This window comes from Ambystoma mexicanum, chromosome 8 (genome assembly GCF_040938575.1).
Source record: "Ambystoma mexicanum isolate Mex_15411 chromosome 8, UKY_AmexF1_1, whole genome shotgun sequence".
Taxonomy (NCBI): Eukaryota; Metazoa; Chordata; class Amphibia; order Caudata; family Ambystomatidae; genus Ambystoma; species Ambystoma mexicanum.
Window position 1 is genome coordinate 663,434,414 of NC_090929.1, and position 19,361 is coordinate 663,453,774.

Sequence of the window (19,361 nt, forward strand, 5' to 3'; positions counted from 1 at the left end):
CCCCCCCGACTACCCACCAACCTTTCTCAAGCCTACCCCGGCTCACCATCCTCTACCTCCAAATTTGAGGGCACCCCTTCCTCTGTTCCTCTTGAAGAGCTTCCATCCTCCCTGTCCGTCCGGTCAGGCTCCAACAGTGTAGCTACCAGCTACCAATTGCTTCCAAGCCATTAGAGTCCCTGCTTATTCCTTCCCTTCCCCGTTAACTGCTTCAATCCACACAACAGTTCCTGCATCTACCCACAACAGTTTCTGCATCTACCCATTTACGTAGATCGTACCACCAGACGTCTACTTTCGGTCTCTCAACTGCTTTCCAGCTCATGGCTATTCTGCGCCTAGCCAATATATAAGCCAGATCTTTGATTAAATGTTAACAACCTTAATGTACATGAATGTAAAGGTTCAAAGGGGGCACACATTAGAAATATTAATACCAGATTAAGGTCCCAAACTGGAACCTGGAAAGGGGATTGGGGGGGGCCAGGGGGGACACAATGGTGAGCCCCTTTATAAATACCAGTGGAACTTTGAAATATGAACATTCTCTCGACGAGTGCTTAAAGATGCGCAGCCAAATAACCCTTAACAGTTCTAACCTGAAGCCCCCGATTGGCTAAGGATAGTAGAAAGGATAATACCTCAGTTTTGCACAGAAAGGGGTCTACATTCTTGTCTTTGCACCAGCTAAAGAATTTGTTCTCAACCTCCTGATCACGCGAGGAATGACAGGGACTGGAGGAAAGGCGTACAGTAGTGGAAACTCCCAGTCCACTCGGAGGAAATTCACTGGAGCAGTACAGTTTGTACATCCAGTTGACACTGGTTGCGAACAGATCCACTTGAGTTGTTATCCAAAGGTGAAGTTCCCTTGAAGGACTTCCTGAGCAAGTTCCCACTCGTGGGACACTGATCTGCCTGCTCAGAGAGTCAGCCGCCGCGTTCTCTTCTCCTGCTAGGTGAACTGCTGTTTTGCCCAGTCCCAGAGCTGCATTGCCTCTCTGCACAGTGGTAATGGCCCTACACCACCTCTCTTGTTGAGGTAGTACATGGCCACAGTGCTGTCCATCATTATCAGGACATTCTTTTCCCGTACAGAGGGCAGAAAGGCCTGCAGCACTAGTCTGATTGCCCTCGGTTCCAAAAGATTGATATGTAGTTTGAATCCGATAAGAGACCAACGACCACTGATTGTCAGATCGTTGGTGTTGGCTCCCCATCCTGTGAGTGAAGCGTCTGTCACTACTGTTATCTCCGGCCATGGTTGCCAAAAGGGTTCTACGTTCAGAATGTTGTCCTTGTAGGTCCACCACAGGAGAACCTGTGCGACCCTGCTTGGGACCTGAAGTAGGTATGACATGTTTCCTGAGAACTAGAACCATTGTGTTCCGAGGTCCTATTGAAGGAATCTCATTCTCAGACGGGCCTTTGGCACCAGAAAATTGCAGGATCCCATGAGGCTGAGCAACCTCAAAAAAATCATAGGCCGGGAGACACTGGGCATTCTGAAACTTGGTGACCATCTGTAGAATGTCTAGAGCCCTCCCCTCGGGTGGCGAGCTCTTTCTGAAGGATGTATCCAGTACAGCCACAATGAACTGGAGCTTTTGAAAAGGTGTCATATGGGACTTCTTGAAATTGAGGGAGAAGCCCAGTCTGTGAAGAGAGTGGCAGGTCATGCTGAGAGGACCGGGAGAACGCATCCTGATCAGCCAATCATCCAGGTAAGGGCAGACATGAATCCCCCACTCTCCCGAGACACGCTGCCATCACTGCCATTAACTTGGTGAAAACCATTGGGGCAGAGTTTAGCTCGAATGGCAGAACTAGAAACTGATAAGGAGAACCTCCAACGGCGAACCTCAGCTATTTTCTGTGCTTGAGATGGATTATCAGATGCAAATAAGCATCCTGAAGGTCCAATCACACCATCCAATCGTGGAGTTGGAGGGCCTGAAGGATCTGAGAAAGTGTGACCATCTTGGAATTGTCCTTCCTGAGGAACTTTTTCAAATAGCTCGAGTCCAAGATGGGTCTCAGTCCTCTGTCTTTCTTGGTTATTAGGAAATATGGAGAATACCATCCAATACTCCTCTTCGCTACTGGCATAGGTTCTATAGTGTATTTTTCATTTCCTGTACAAAGAGTGGATCCGGAATCCTCACAGTGGCTCCCCGGTGGATGGTTCTGAGGTTTCTGAATTAAAGAAAGCTATTAAACATGAGCTATGGGTTCCAGTGCGCAAGCATCTGAAGTAATGTGACGCCATTCTTCCAGATGCTAAGACAGTCTGCTTTCCACTTCTAATTTGTGACTCAAGACCTCAGAGAGGTTTTGAGGCGGCTGATGCAGTGGCTGATGGTAAGGATGCTCCTGCCTGAGTGGGCTTTGCACCTCTCCCTCGTCTACCATGAGGGAATCTTCTTTGGCCTCTTTGATCAGCCATTCCTCTCTGAAGTGGGGCGTTTAGAAAGGTAGTCTAGGTCACTACCGGAAGGGCGTTATTTTTTGGTCAGGTTTTTATTCACTGCCGTATTAGTTTCTGGCGTCTCCCAATTTGCTGCCACCCTTTTTTGGGTGAGCAATATGAAATGTTAATATAGGCTCCAAAGGATGTCCGTAAGATCATACTGTTCAAAGGGAGGGAAGGTCTACTCCACCCCATGTAGTCTACCACTTTAGACATTATCTGTCTATATGAAGTATCTGCATGCTCACCAGCCTCAGGTCTACCAAAATCCAGCTCAGGTGAGGGGTCTACCCCACTGGCTGTCTGTAAATTATCAAAGATATTTCATCCTAGACTCTTCAGAAATTAAGCTCTCAGGCATATTTGGTGTACCAAATTGGAGACCAAAAGGCGCCTCATTGTCTGAAGGTTCATTTTCCTCATAAATTGAGAAGAGAGATTTAAAATAATCCTTCATGGCAAAGGAATATAGGCTTAATAAACTGGATTCGACACTCAAGGAGTCGTTAAAATCTTTTTTAGCTTCGATGGCACCATAGGTTTAGGTGGCACGGTCAGCTTCGACGGTGCCGCTGGCATCAATGGTGCAGCCAGCGTCAATGGTGTCGCCGATGTCGAGAGTTTAGCTGGCATTGAGGGCGCAGCTGGCGTCGACGACCTTGACTTGTGTCTGGTCTTACGGCTCGAAGGATCCTTTTATGACTTATCGCGTCTAGGCCGCGACGGCTCTCGATGGGGATCTGGCCTTCATCCTGCACTTGAGGGTGTGCAGGATTTGGCTCGAGCCCTTTCCTTACCGGCTTCTTTGGAAGGAGCGGTAGGAGTATGGCTTGCCGTGAGTTTTTGTTTTTGGAATATTTTCAGCATTTCTAACCTACATGCTTCCCATTTGGCAGGTGTGGAGTTTTTCGTGGGGCAAGATACCCTCTCAGGGGAGGTGTCCTATGACGAAATCGAAGAAGGCGACCTGTGGTGCCTCTTTTTACTTCCTCGTTTAAAGATCGGAAGCATAAAATTAAACGTCACAAAGAAATGATCTGACCAGATGTAAGGTCCAGTGTGCAAAGGGCCTAAAGCCAAGTACCTACAGGCAACCGAGTCAAGTACATTACCCAATTTCTGTATTAGTTCTTTACTACAAACAAAATCATTAATCTTAAAGAGTTGGTCAAGACAAATAGCTTCCGTGTCCTGAGAATTGCCATACCATCTATTAAAATCCCCTAGCGCTACAGTAGAGTTGTTAGGTTTGTTCAAGGATGACAGAATATCAGAAAAATCCTCAATAAACGATGGCATATCATTAGAGGGGCGAAAAATAAGAATAATATTCAGACAGTTGTTGGGGATCGGGGTAGTTTTGAGCAGCATCATTTTGCAACCTTTACAGTTCATGGGTACTTGAACGAGATTCAGGTCTATACAAGCCAAGATTGCTACTCCCCCTCCCTTGCCCAAGTCTCTACTTTGTCCAAAGAAAGCATAATATGGTGGCATAGCCAAATGTATATTCGGGCCACTAGAATCCGCAGCCACGTTTCCGTGAGGCACATAATATCAATTTGAAGGTCCACTATGTACTCCCTAAGGTCCGTGGCATGCTTGTCTAGTACCTGACCCATTTTGCAACTCCGTCTGCCTTTCTGGGGACTTTGCAGGTACGCCTACTGATACCCTAGGTGCACTAGAAATGTCTATTGGCAAGGGCTCAGAGGCAGCATTTTCTAGGTAGCTATCAATGTCTTCTCTCGAAGTAGACCCATAGGGTAATAGCCGATGTGTAGCTGCCCCTTTGCCCTCTATCCGAGTATGCTGCTTATTCACAGATATAGGGCTGGAGATGTAAACATCTATAGAAGGAGACAGTGATACTGCCTGCACGGAATCCGCATTCAGAAAAGATACTTCTCCACTTTAGCCTCTCTCTGCACCTTTTGTGCGTGAAGCAATAATTCCATCTGTGGCAGCATAATAAAGTGAAGAAAAAAAAGCAGGGGAAACATCTACTAGATACATACCTTGATCATAAGATGAGACACTTCACTTTCACAGGCAGGGGTCAGCGCCAGCACGTCCTGCGCGCGGACACACCTGACCCAAGGAAATAACTGCACGCAACTACAATTCCAAAGGAATTTGTAGTTCTAAGTGTGTATGAGCAACGATCGAAATGAGGCTGAAAAGGACTTTTCAACAGTCTGCAATGCGACAGATAAATAGTTTCAAGGCAGCTCAGTCAAATCTAGATAATTTAAAATTAACTTTTCCAAAACTAAAATCCCTAAAATTCTAGCAATCACAATAAAGTGGCTTAGTGCATAAAAGTAGCGTGGTACGGGGGGCAGAGAGGGAACACACCTGGACTGACAGATGTGATCACAACCACAGAAACAGAGTTATAAGAATAAAAGTCGAAACTGCATGAAGCCAGAGGCTCAATGGTGTGATGCATAAAAGAGGGGACCACCAGACCATAAACAAATTCCCAACCATTATGCTGCTTCCTGGTTGATCTCTTCCTGGCGGCAGAAATATTGGTGATGTTTTATTCATAAATGTGCAAGTGTACAACCACTGACTTGGACAGCACCAGGATCTCACCTTGGGGTGTGTTGAAGCCATGGTGGTCTGGAGGGTTGCCCAGAGCGATGCCAGAGGTTCAGATTGATTCTAAACATCCCCGTCATCACCTCGTTGTGCTGTATTCACTCAGAGTGGGAAGGGTATTGTTAGAAACCTGAGGGTATCCTCACTCCTACTCCCCCTGAATCCTCTTCTCAGGTGGCCAAGGAAAGGCCATTGCTCTTGGACTCTGACCCTGAGGGTGCAGAAGCGAGGGAGGATCACCTGGTTGGACAGTCCTTTCAGATTGGGAGTGGGGTGTGACAGGAGAGACTGGATATCCCCCTTTCTCTACTGAAGACCAACCAAACCCTCCCCCAGGTTTTATAGGCTACTGTAAACCAGCTCCCCTCATTTTTCCACATTTTACCTCAGATAGTACTGAGACGAGGAAGCAGCAACAGATAAATGAACACTAAACACATTTCACCACTCTAGTAGTGGGATGAGGAAGATGCCTGCAGAGTGCTGCATGGGTCAGGCATGTCCCTTTAATTATAGTCAGACAAGCCCAATTGAGAATTCACACCCGCAACCTGCCAAGCGATTGCAGGTGTATAAATGGAGAACTAGAGAACGGCAGAGAGAGCAACAGGGAGGCCTGTGTAGGGAGACCAGCAGGGAACTCTTTCCAAAAGGAGGCAGCCGTGGTGGGAGAGGAGAATGAGCCAGGACGCCGGCCGACATCCTGCAGAACCTGTGGAATCCAAGGCGAGGGAAGCAGTTAGGCTGTCATAAGTGTGGGAGCCTCCATGTGTGAGAACAAGCAGCTGGGGCTGCGAGCAAGAAGGACAGAGGAGAGGACGCTATCTGCGTCGCTGCAGAGTCAGCAGAGTTGCCAGCATGGGCAAGACTGCGTTCGGCATGCGAGCGGGGCTCGCAGAGGCCGGTCCACTGATTGGCGAAGCAGTAGGGAGCAGCAGGAGTCACGGGGGAGGAATGCCAAGGACCAGCGAGTGTCAAGGAAAGCCCCTCAAAGGTGGGGCGCCCCTCGCAGGCTTCAGATGAGTAACGAAGTATCGAATTGAATGAACACTTGAAACCAAGTCGAATTATGCATATTGACTATCGACCTGAATGAAAACTTGAAATTAAACATTGAATACAACTGTGTGGGCAAAGCAAATAGATGACAGCCAAAGGGAAAGTGCCCATGTCCAAATAAAGTGTGGAAAAGAGTGCAAGTGTGGAAGAGCTCCATAGAAAGGTAGGGCATGAATAAGGCCACCAGAAAGTTAACTTCATCAAAGGATGCAGTGCGGCTAGGCCACAGACTGTCGAGAGGTGTGTGACATGTTGTGGCAAAGCCAAGAGGCTAACTAGGAAAAGCCAGAAGAGTGTAAAACTGCACACAGAGCCAAGAGGCCGACAAAGAGGAGCTAAGTAAATGTGACTCTGCACAGGGGCAACAACGGAAGAACCTGTGTGAACTGAAGAGCTCAGGAATCCTGGTTGCGGGAAATGTGATGGGTGCACCGTGTGGTCTGATAACAGCGTCTAGACCAGTGAGCCCTAAATTGTGAAAACCAAAGACATTGTGAAACAAGCCAACGAGAAGCACTGTGAGCGAACTGGTGATGCAATCCAGAAGAAGGGTCAGGTTGACCTAGAACTGTGTTGAACCTTTTGAAAAGAATAAAACAAGTACAAGTGGCTGAATTAAAGTTTTGGGAAAGGGAACCCTGAGACTGGAGGAACTGCAAATGTTGTCTTGAGAATGGAGCCTCAAGATCCTTTTCGTTTGAACTGTGTTGCATTGAACTTGGGGAAGGGAACCCCGAGAATTGTGCAGAACTATATTGCCTTGAACTTGGGGAAAGGTAATCTTGAGACTTTTATGGAACTTTCTTGAACTTGGGGAAGGGGAACTGAAAAGGAAGCAAAGAACTGGAAGAAGTTCAGACTTTGTGTTGAACACCATTTCTTTGATTATTGACACCGCTACACGCTGCTTAGCTTTAGTTGAAAGGGCAAGGATAGGTTTTGGACACAGACAGTCTTAAGTTGAACTATTTGACTCAGACTTTCCTTAGTTTTGTCCAGGTACGGAAACCCCACCTTGGCGTAGGGCAAGTTAGGCGCTGTACCATCCTGACATTTTGAGTTAGTGCATTATTTCTGTTTTAACTTTGAATCTGTTGTCTGTGTCTTGCTTCATGATGCCTTCACAGTATGCTCAGAAGTAGGTGATGTGACGAATCCCAGGATATCGTCCCTGCTTTGCTAGAGGGGGCCCCGTCCCATGAGGCCAAGGAGGTGAGGCTGCTAACAGAGAGTTCCCCTGGGGGTGGTACTTAGCGGGAGGATCGCATGGGAGGGACATCCCCACCCCTTTCCCCCTATGGAACAGGGGACAATTATCAGTGAAGAATGCGGTATAACCCGAACATCCCATACCCTCCCTCATCTACCTACCCTATACAGGCTAACAGAATTCCACACTCTTCCATGTACCTACGTAAACTAAAGCATCCAAACAACTTCCCAAAATACTGAGATGAGGAAGAGTAGAGACTCCCTGCATGAATCTTGCAAAAGTACTGAGACGAAGATATTTTCAAACAGCGCAGTTGAGAGGAATAACATTAGAACTGCGATGAAGAAGAGGCGTGGAGTCATAGAGAGCGCTCCGTGGAACCAACTCCAGACACGGACAATTAGTTTGCGGCTGATACATAAAAAGGGAATAAGGAGTAAAGAGATTGTTCAGCCCTCCTTCAAGGAGCCGCAAGCAGGTCAGCGGAGTGGAGAAGGGAGACCGGAGGCACCAGGATGCGAGTGGAGAAGCGGAAGCCTCTGGAGAGGGTCAGAGGAAGAAGGACCCTAGGCCCTGCTGGAAGCAGACCATGTAGGTCTGCCCAAGAGAAGAGATCAAACCATGCACGCCGGTAAAGTGGAGTTGCAGCAAGCAGCAGCTACAGAGATGCTGTGGAGGATGACGCAGAGAACACAGGGCAGAAGAGACAGACTCCTGGAGCCGGCCGGAGCACAAACAGAAACGTCCTGAAAGTAGGGGCTTGCCAAGGCTAACTGGTGGGAATGGAGAGCAGATCTGGGAACCCCCTAAAAAAGGTAAAAGGACCCTGGAGTTTAAGACTGGGAAGAAAGCCTATGAGAGAGATTTAAAGGAAGTATGTGAAGTAGGGGTCTGAAGTAATTACAGATGGAACAAGGGTCTGCGAAACCAAGATACAGAGAAGTCACTACAACCAGTATACAAACGATAGCCGTGCCTGGCAGGATAATTATCAAGGTCTGCTATACTAAAAGAAGCTGTAAGACGAATATTTATAGTACCTGGCAGGATAGTGAACCAGGTCCACCTTACAAATAGAAGAGAATTGTGAAAGCCTAAGAAGACCAAGGGAAGAAACTATAACCGTGGCATTGTGAATTATGAAGATCTAATCAGGCGAAGGGAAGAAACTATACCCCTTGGCATTGTGAGTTGTGAAAGCCTAAGAAGGCCAAGGGAAGGCCATACTTCTTGGCAATGGGAACTGTGAAGAGCCAGAAGGGAGGGAGTCACCCCCCTGGTATTTTGAATAGATTAAGTACATTGAAGAGACTTTCTTTATTTTGCCTTCTATTGACAAAGAAATCCTCCAAGAGAATGGTTAGTATTTTTTGTTTATATAATATGGAAAATACGTCTCATCACCAGATGGTCAACACAAAGCTTCAGTCCAGAAGAATGGAGTCACTCTTCTGGATTAAGAAAATCCTCTTTCTTTTTTCCCTAGTTAAAGAATGTAAGGGACGGAAAAGGGTGTTGACACACGAAAGTGAACGATTTGGTTTTGACGGACATCTTTACACAGCCCTTATTATTTAGTTGAGGTAGGAAAACCCCTCTTAGTATTAGGGATAGTTAGGGTTTTTCCTCAACAATGTCCTCTGTCTTTCGATCTCCTCCTTTCGCACCCTTACAGTGAGTATGCTTTTAATGTCATAAAAAATGCTTTGCGTCTTACTATTTGGAGAGTTTTGTTTGTAGATAGACCCAGCCACGTTCCATAGTAGAAGCTTATTATTGACTGTATGAAAAGGAAATTTCAAATCTCTTCATTGCCCCATCCATCATCCTGCACTTCATCTATCTTGCAGTTGTCAAACCTCTTAACTTACTTTATAAGGCATCTCTCCAGTGTGCGACACTATATGCATTTGTAATTCCAGTCGCCTCTTAAATTTTTCTTGGCATTTTGAGCATGTGAAAGCCTAAAAGAAATGCAGGTTAACAATTAGAAAACTGTGCAAGATTAAAGTTAAAGCAAATCATTGATCAACTAGAAGGTGGCATTGATGCCAAAATGATCCACTAACCTAGCTTGCTAACTTATGACACTAGTTCATAGACTAATTAAAGCCATGCACTACCACTTATTACATCTGTTCGGCACATTCAAAATTTCAAACCAGACAAATGTCTTTACATTTTTTTCATAAGCAACTTCATTCAAAGACAGTGCACCACTGTATTGCAGTGCCAAACTGTATTTCAGGTCCCCGGACTACCCCCAACTGCATGGGCTCTTCTACCAACAGTGGTCGAGAGGAAGTCATGGAGAAATCAGGCAGACTCGGGCTGACCTTTCCCCTCCTTCTCTCGTTGTTCCTTTCTTGGAGTCGATAGTCTAGCTGCATAGATGAGAGCAATCATTTCAGCCAGATTCACAGGGCGAGGAACCCTAGAGACCTCGTCCTTTAAATCCTCTGTAAGCCTTCTCCGGAAGAGAGTGATCAGGGAGTCGTCGGGCCATGCTGCGTCTGCTGACATCTGCTTAAAACGAGTCACATATGTCAAGAGATCTTGCGAACCCCGTTTAAAGTCCAATAAACGCTCCTGTGAGGAGACAGTCATTTCTTGCCAACAGAACATGGCTTTCAGGCGGTTTACAAATGCGGATGTGAATCAAGAATAGGATTATATGTGGTCACCAAAGGAGTGGCCCAGGCTAATGCCGCTCCTGTAAAATGGGAGATCATGTGGACTACTTTACCCCTATCTGTAGGAAAGAAGGAAGCCTTGAAAGCGAACTGGACTGTGCTAGCTTCAAGGAACTCCTTAAGCTTGTGTGGGTTTCCGTCATACTTGCCCCCGGGTAAGGAATCCGGGGGAATCTCTATGCCTAGCAGGGCTCGGGCCACCTGTTGTCGAAGGTAAGCATTTTCTTGCTTCAACCCTTGTTTAGGTCTGTACCGCAGCCACCAGTTGCTGCAACCGATCCATGTCCGTGCTAACAGTCTCGTCTGTTCGGGCGTCGCTATCGATCATGGAATGGCATGCACAGACTATTGGACAGGTAACAAAAAGGCTGACACTAACCTGGATCAGATGCCACACCCAGAGGTAGTGAGAAGTCCCCCCCCCGATCACCCTGCCCCTTCCGATCTAAGAAGTGATAGCTGGGAGAAACAGGGCATCCAGGGAAACCCTCTGGGGTAGAAAACCCTAATGCTGGAGGCTTCGGTCTGTGTGGTTGTCTTTCTGTTCTAGGCGCTGGTAGGGAAGACTGAGGAGGCTCGCCATGGACCTGAGGAAGCTGTGTCTGTAAGGAGAACAGATAAAGGTATCTGGTGGAATACATCTATGAGACTAAAATTTTGCTAACTGTACCCTTTTTGTATTCCAGCAGGTGTACGTCAAAGAGGGGGGAAAGAATCTCCTTCTCCAGGCTGCGGGAGGAAGTGGGAGCGAATTAGCCATGACCCAGGAAGAGTAGAGGGGGAGGGGAGAGGCAAAGGGAAGACCCACCCGGTCTGGAGGTAATGGAGTCTCGGGGAAGCTGTTCGGGATGGAATATCTGTACAGGCTCAAAGGTTAGTGAAGGAATCTTTCCACGCTGTCGGAACAGAAAGTGGAGCTGTCAATTCTGAACGGTATCACAGCAGTGTGTGTGTGTGTGTGTGTGTGTGTGTGTGTGTTTGTGTGTGTGTGGATATGTGTCTTGCTCGTACCGTGTCAGCCCGTGAGAGGTCCGCAACTATAACATGTTCAGGGAGGGAAGGAAGCGGGCTACCAGGACTGGGACTCCTAAAGGCACGGGGGAAGAGTTAGTTTACACAAAGTATCAATGAATCAAGCTATGAGGTAATGGGCACGAAAACCTACGAAGCATCTCTATGGAAACTAGCGACGTGCTGTTACTTCATCCAAAGCTGCAGATATTACCAGTCCAGCACTGCATGGGAGGAGCCAGGAAGCTGCTCTGAGCACAGTGAATCACTGAAAAGATGTGCATTATTTCAGGCGCCAACTTGGGAGAGGCATGGGCAACAGTATACCGTCCTCTCCTGCGCCTCCACCATGACCAGCGTTGGAAAGGAGTTGTGACAGGAGTTTGCTTTCGAGGTGAATGGAAGGAGCTTATGTGCTATGATGCGGTATAGTTGTATATACCCAATGATCCATCTTGCGATGGCGGGCTTATATAATGGAACAAAAGAAAAAAGTGTCCAAAAATGAAGTATAGTCCAGTCCCTTGTACATATCTATAGTTAAAAACAACTACATTTGTATTTCTTTTGTATTTGTATTTACATTTTTAAAGCGCTTACACAGCCCGCAGGCATTGAGGCGCTGTTACAGGAATTGTTTGTTTTGTATTTGCGTAATAGTTTTTCTCTTAGTTGCGTATTTATAAACGTGCTTAAACACCCAGAGGTTTCTAAGCGCGGACCCGGGGATTGAACCTGTGTTGCTTCGTGTCGTCTTGTTTCCAAGGCGCGCACGCTGCCGCTGAGCTACCCTCCCGGGACATGCCAAACATATCATATGATTGTATTCATATGAAGCTAAGTAAAAGTATAAGCCTGTGTCAAAAATTGAAAATATCCAACTTTGAAATGATGTTTTAAAACAAATATTTAATTTTCAAATAGATTCACGAAACAAGCTTGATGCGTTTCGGGACTGAATCCTTTCACCAATCAGGAGCCGTATTTCTCATATTAAGATTTTCATATTCCTCAAATTCATTCTATAACAGTAAAAAGAAGTAATGAGACCCAAATATTATTACAAATGCAGATGATGCTTCTGAATTATATTTCTTCACTAAAATGGAATACCTCATATGATATCAATCAATTTGGCATATTAATGGTAAAGGCCTTTGTATAACATGTAGGAAAATCGGCAAGCACAGCTGGAATCTCTAGGGATCAAATCAATAAGGCTAGAATATGTGGATATCTACATGTACAACTAATATTTATTTGAAAGTAATTTGACACTCTTCTTTTGTTGTATTGTGAATACAGCTTCTTTGCCATAGTTGTTTGTGTTCTCCCCTGCACATGAAGTATTCCTTGAATACATTGAGAACCATCCTAGGATTACTTTAATTAAGGCGTGCTTTCCTTTTTTCTTCTGGCCTTCTATACTGCATCACCTTCCCTACCACTTTTGAAGGAATTAAAGTTGGCTGGGGGTGTGTGTGTGTTGGGGTGTGTGCGTGTGTTGTGAGTGTGTGTTGGGGGGTGTGTGTGTGTGTTGGGGGTGTGTGTGTTGGGGGTGTGTGTGTTGGGGGGGTATGTGTGTGTGTTGGGGGGGTATGTGTGTGTGTGTGTTGGGGGATATGTGTGTGTTGGGGGATATGTGTGTGTGTGTTGGGGCGTGTGTGTGTTGGGGCGTGTGTGTGTGTGTGTTGGGGGGCGTGTGTGTGTGTGTTGGGGGGCGTGTGTGTGTGTGTGTGTTGGGGGGGCGTGTGTGTGTGTGTGTTGGGGGGGCGTGTGTGTGTGTGTTGGGGGGGCGTGTGTGTGCGTGTGTGTGTGTGTGTGCGTGTGTGTGGTTGCTTGATTGTCGTGAAGAGTATGATACCTCCGTCCCCAAGTACCACAGAGAGAGAATACAAGATTACTCCCTATGCGATCATTGAGGCCACAGGTGGTTAGTTCTTGAAGCCCGGTACCACGGAATGTCGAAACCCAAGGCAGCTGTAAAGGAAAACCTTTATTAGCAATCAAATGAGTACAGTACAAGCAAACAAGCAGGATAAAGAGCAGTGCTTACCTAAGCTGATGGGTGATGGAGCCCAGAATCCTATGATGGGTGATAATTCCTTGGAGGGGCACGTGAGCTGGTTTCCCCAATGACAATAGGGAGAAGAACTGTAGACTGGGTATAGACCTAACCTGCCCTCCTGTAACTAGTGAAACGAAAGGACCAAAATCCAAAGTACTAGGTAACGTAATGCAGTGAAGAGGAAAAATGCCAAGTCCATTCAGGGTAATCCAAGACAGTCCAAAAGGCGTTCCGAGTTCAATTGATCCAGCAAACAGAGCCAAAGGACGTGAGCAAAGCAAATCCGAATAACAGTCCAAGAGTCAAGAGCCGTGAAACACAAAGTATCCGAACGCTGTACAGAGTCCTCCAAAGAACAGCTGTGAAGCGCGGAAGTTCAGCGCTTAAGTAGTGGGTGCTTCCGCGTCACATGATCCGCGAGTGAGACGGATGAACGCGTCACGTGATCCGCAAGCGCGACACATGAGCGTTGTTTAGATCTCAATGATCGCGGAAATGACTTTCTGTGCGCAGCATCCTGCAGCCGGCGTCTGCGAGCTCCCTACTGCAGACGCCAGTGAAGGAACGGGGAACCCCCGAGTCTGCGTATGTGGCCCTTGGGGTAAACCCGCTCACGTGACACCCGTCCACTGTGAGTGACAGGAAATGGGAACCTGGCTGGGGTAACTGAGGCATTGTGAGTATTGCCTGTCCTAGATGCTTGTGAAATAGGGATGGAATGAGAGGATAGCGTGACAGAGCCCCCCCCCCCAAAGGCCCATGACCCCGTGGGCACAATGGATTGTCCCTATGGAAACGTGAAACCAAACGAGGGGCATGAACATCACCCGCGGGAATCCACGAGCGTTCCTCCGGGCCATAACCCTTCCAATCCACTAGGTACTGCAAACTCCCCCTGAAGAAACGAGAACCCAGAATAGCAGACACCTCAAACACATCCAGGGAAGAAGGGGAAACCAGGGCCCCAGGGGAACGAAGACGGGTAGGACCAGGGCAAGGTTTGAGAAAAGACACATGAAAGACAGGGTGAAGCCGCCACGAAACCGGGACTCGAAGGCGATAGGCCACAGGGTTGATCACCCAGGAGACCACAAAAGGACCAACGAAATGGGGCAATACCTTGCGGCAACCCTGTAGATGTAGATGGCGAGAAGAAAGCCAAACTCTATCCCCCACAGCAAACGAAGGGGCAACAGAACACTTCCGGTCCGCGGCAGCCTTCATCGAATCCTGGGATTCTTTGAGATGCAGCAAGGTCTACGCGTGGACAGCCGAGACGTCTCTGAAGCAGGAAGAGGCAGCCGGGTTACCAGAAAGCGAGAAATCAGGGATGGGCAGGATCTTAGGGTGCTGACCATACAAGACATAGAAGGGAGAGAAACCAGTGGAGGAGTGCACTGCGTTGTTGTAGGCGAATTCAGCCATATGCAAGATGCGAAACCAGGACTGTTGATGCTGGAGAGTCAAACAACGCAGGTACTGCTCCATGGTTTGATTAACCCTCTCGGTCTGTCCGTCCGTCCGTCTCAGGATGGTAGGCCGAAGAGCAACGTGAATCGATCCCCACTAATTTAGTCAAGGCACGCCAGAAACGAGAAGTGAATTGAGGACCCCTGTCGGACACCAACACTGACGGCAAACCAAAAAGGCAGACGATGGACTTAAAAAATAATCCCGCCAGGTCAGGAGCAGAGGGAATGCCTGAGCATGGGATAAACCGTGCCATTTTGGTGAACGAGTCTACCACAACCCAGAGGGAATCAAAACCCTGAACTCTGGGGAGGTCTGTCACGAAATCCATCGTCAAGGTATGCCAAGGCCTCGGGGGTATGGGTAGGGGCTGGAGGAGTCTCAACGGGCGCCCTTTTCGATGTTTGGATTGGGCACAAACAGAGCAGGTGTTAACATAGCATTCTACATCCCTTCTCATGGAAGGCCACCAACACCAGTGTTGTAGAAGCAAGAGTGTTCTTCGCTGACCAGGATGTGCATGAACAGCGAGATCATGGGACCATTCAAGAGCCATATTGCGGGCATCTGTGGTAGGTAGAAACAACTTGTTCTGGAAGAAGGGCAGACCGTCTTGTAATACCAAATCCCAATCTGGAAGTAAGGACGGGTGAGTGGAAACCCACGTGCGGACCATATCTAGCAGAGTCAGAGAAGGGGTACAAAGACATATCACATGTTTCTTATCTAGCAAGGTTTCGGGATAAGCTGGCAATGAAACCCCCCCAGGAGAGCGAGACAAAGCATCCGCCTTTCCATGAACGGTACCAGGACGATGCATGATCTAGAAATCGTAAGCAGCAAAGAACAGGTGCCACCTGACATGTCTGCTATTTGAGCACTTTAGTGATGCTAAATCGCGAAGATTCTGATGGTCCGAGAAGACCGTCACCCGGTGTTTTGCCCCCAGGAGATGGTGATGCCAGACTTGGAAAGCTTCTTTAACAGCTAGAAGTTCTTTTTCGGTCACCGTATAGTGACACTCTGTGGGGGTGAACTTTCGGGAGTGAAAGGCGACTGGATGCAATCGTCCAGTAGTGACACACTCTTGAGATAGGATTGCCCCTAAGGCGAACGAGGACGCGTCCACCTCGACTATGAAAGGGAGATCACTGTCAGGGTGTTGAAGGACAGGAGCAGTGGTAAATGCAGCTTTAAGGGTATTGAATGCAAACTGTTGATCGTTGGACCATTTGTATGGGACAAGAGGACTGGTCAAAAGAGTAAGAGGTGCTGCTATGGAGGACAATCTAGAAATTAATCTTCTGTAATAGTTTGCAAAACCCAAAAAAAGACTAATGCTTTAAGATTGGTGGGAACCGGCCATTCCAATACTGTCTTGACTTTGGCATGGTTCATAGTGAGGCCATCAAGGGTGATGTGGAACCCTAAAAACTCAATGTTGTCGGTGTGAAACTGGCATTTTTCGGGTTTTGCAAAAAGGGAGAACATGCGTAAACGTTTTAGTACCTCCTTTACGTGTAGGACGTGTTCCTCTTGAGAACGTGAAAAAATGAGAATGTCATCTAGATAGACCACCATGAATACATCTAGAATATCGCTAAATATCTCATTCATGAAGCGCTGGAATGTAGCAGGCGCATTGCAAAGGCCGAAGGGCATGACCAGATATTCGTATAACCCGCAACGAGTGCAAAAGGCTGTTTTCCACTCATCACCCTTTCGCACACGTACTAGATTATGCGCACCCCTGAGGTCCAACTTGGTGTACACTGAAGCATGCATGAGGCGATATAATAAAGGCGTGATGAGAGGTATAGGATACCTATCCTTTTTGGTGATGGCATTCAGGCGTCGATAGTCAACACATGGGCGGAGGTCTCCCTCATTCTTCGGGACAAAGAAGATGGGACTGGCCGCCGGGGATGAAGACGGGCGTATGTGACCTTTGCGTAAGGATTCTTGAATGTAAGCCTTCAAGGTCTGTTCCTCAGTGGGAGATAGTGAGTAGATACGACCCTTTGGGACAACAGAACCTGGTAGTAACTCAATAGGACAATCGTACATCCTATGCAGGTGGAAGGATTTCCGATGAGCCCTTATCAAAGATGTCCAGGTAGTCCCGATAGGGCTCCGGAATTGTCTCTGCTACAAGACCAGCAATGTGTGACGGAAGAGGGTTCCAAGGAGAGTTGTGAAACAGTACTGAAGAGTTGGGCTGGAGTGCTCCCAGTAGGAGGTATAGTGAGGCAAAACTCTTGGCAAACTTCTGACTCAAAAAGCACAGTACCCGTCTTCCAATTGATCAAAGGGTTGTGCAGGCGCAACCAAGGAATGCCCAAAATGAGGCCGTATTGGGGCATGGATATCAGGTCAAAACTAATGGTTTCTTTGTGGGTAGTTTGTATGACCAAAGTGAGAGGTGCTGTCTGCTGTTTAACTGGGCCAGAAATGAACAAACTCCCATCTATAGTTTGCACGGGTTCTGGTCGGGTCTTAGTGATGAGGGAGATTGAGTGTGTGGGCCATATTGATATCTATATAATTACCAGTGGCACCAGAATCAATGATGACGGTTACTGAATGTGAGACCTCAGTACTGGGTGGTAACAATGCATGTACCATCACGGGTCTGATGGTGCCAAAATCAGGTACCTGGTCCGGGGAATGACATAGCGCTCGAACCCGCCCCCGGATATATGGTCGAGCTGCCCGAAAACCCTGAGATTTAGCCTTGGGCGATGTGGACATTCTTTCACAAAGTGACCAATCAACCCACAATAATAGCAAGCATTGTCCACCCTCCTGCGTTCCCTTTCCGTGGAAGTCAAAGGGCTACGTAGGCCTCCAACCTGCATAGGTTCCGAAGCAGACTCGGAATGAGAGGATACTGCAGAAGGTATAGAACCAGAAAACCCAGCTTCAGCTCTCCTTTCTGAGCGTCTGGCGTCGAACTGGAGAGCCAGATCCACTAAATCGGGGAACGATGTGGGCAAGGAGGGAACTACTGATAGTGCATATTTCATAGTGTTGTTCAGACCCTTGTAGAACACAACGGCCCTCTTGCTCTTGGGCCATGAAGTCTCAGCTGACAGTTGATTGAATTTTGTGATATATTCAATGAGTGTTCTCCTGCCTTGATGTAATTCTAACAGTTCTAGATCCCTGGATTGGGCTTTATGGTGGGTGTCAAAGACACGTGACATTTCGGTCACCAGGAGGTCAAAGTCGTATAATGCCGGGTTATCGTTCTCAAGAAGCGGGTTGGCCCAGGCAGCGGCTGTACCAGATAAATGTGACAAAAGAAAGGCAGACTTAGCAGTAGGATCGGGGAAGGAGGTAGGTCGACACAAAAAGTGTAACTTGTACTGATTGATAAATGTGCGGTACTTGGTGGGATCCCCCTGGAATCTTTCAGGTGCAGCCAATGGGAAAGGTGTGGGTAGAATCACGGGAGCAGGAGTGGCTGGGCTTGGGGCCTGGGGAACTGGGGAGGGTGGTGCCGCGTCCCCGAACTCTGCATCTGCAGTTAAAGGGTTTCGGGTACTCTGGATAGAATCCAAGCGCTGGTGAAGGGCTGTGGTGGCTGCAGCCATGTCTGCTCTTAGTACTGTGATCGCTTGAACCATAGCTGCCATGGGATCATCCGTGGCACCCTGCATACTCTGCACAACAAAGAATGGCTTCACAGTCTGTCAGGTTGCTTGATTGTCGTGAAGATTATGATACCTCTGTCCCAGAGTACCACAGAGAGAGAATACAAGATTACTCCCTATGCGATCATTGAGGCCACAGGTGGGTAGTTCTTGAAGCCCGGAACCACGAATGTCGAAACCCAAGGCAGCTGTAAAGGAAAACCTTTATTAGCAATCAAATGAGTACAGTACAAGCAAACAAGCAGGATAAAGAGCAGTGCTTACCTAAGCTGATGGGTGATGGAGCCCAGAATCCTATGATGGGTGATAATTCCGTGGAGGGGCATGTGAGCTGGTTTCCCCGATGACAATAGGGAGAAGAATTGTAGACTGGGTATAGACCCAACCTTCCCTCCTGTAACTGATGAAACGAAAGGACCAAAATACAAAGAACTTGGTAACGTAATGCAGTAAAGAGGAAAATGCCAAGTCCATTCAGGGTAATCCAAGACAGTCCAAAAGGCGTTCCGAGTTCAATTGATCCAGCAAACAGAGCCAAAGGATGTGAGCAAAGCAAATCCGAATAACAGTCCAAGAGTCAAGAGCCGTGAAACACAAAGTATCCGAACGCCGTACAGAGTCCTCCAAAGAACAGCAGTGAAGCGCGGAAGTTCAGTGCTTAAGTAGTGGGTGCTTCCGCGTCACATGATCCGCGAGTGAGACGGATGAACGCATCACGTGATCCGCAAGCGCGACACGTGAGCGTTGTTTAGATCTCAATGATCGCGGAAATGACTTTCTGCGCGCAGCGTCCTGCAGCTGGCGTCTGCGAGCTCCCTCCTGCAGACACAATGGCAGACGCCAGTGAAGGAACGGGGAACCCCCGAGTCTGCGTATGTGGCCCTTGGGGTAAACCCGCTCACGTGACACCCGTCCACTGTGAGTGACAGGAAATGGGAACCTGGCTTGGGTAACTGAGGCATTGTGAGTATTGCCTGTCCTAGATGCTTGTGAAATAGGGACGGAATGAGAGGATAGCGTGACAGAGTGTGTGTGTGTGTGTGTTGGGGTGTGTGTGTGTTGGGGGTGTTGGTGTGTGTGTGTGTTGGGGGTGGTGGTGTGTGTGTGTGTTGGG

General features: G+C 47.7%; 1 protein-coding gene across 2 annotated transcripts in view; it reads right to left on the reverse strand.

Moving 5' to 3' along the window:
• Positions 1–19,361, reverse strand: part of ZBTB48 (zinc finger and BTB domain containing 48) — a 478,630-nt gene that overhangs the window by 263,644 nt on the left and 195,625 nt on the right. For both annotated transcript variants that reach the window (XM_069610427.1, XM_069610428.1), the window contains one exon: positions 9,221–9,313. In XM_069610427.1, the coding sequence (XP_069466528.1) occupies positions 9,221–9,313 (93 nt within the window). The remainder of the gene's footprint in view (positions 1–9,220; positions 9,314–19,361) is intronic.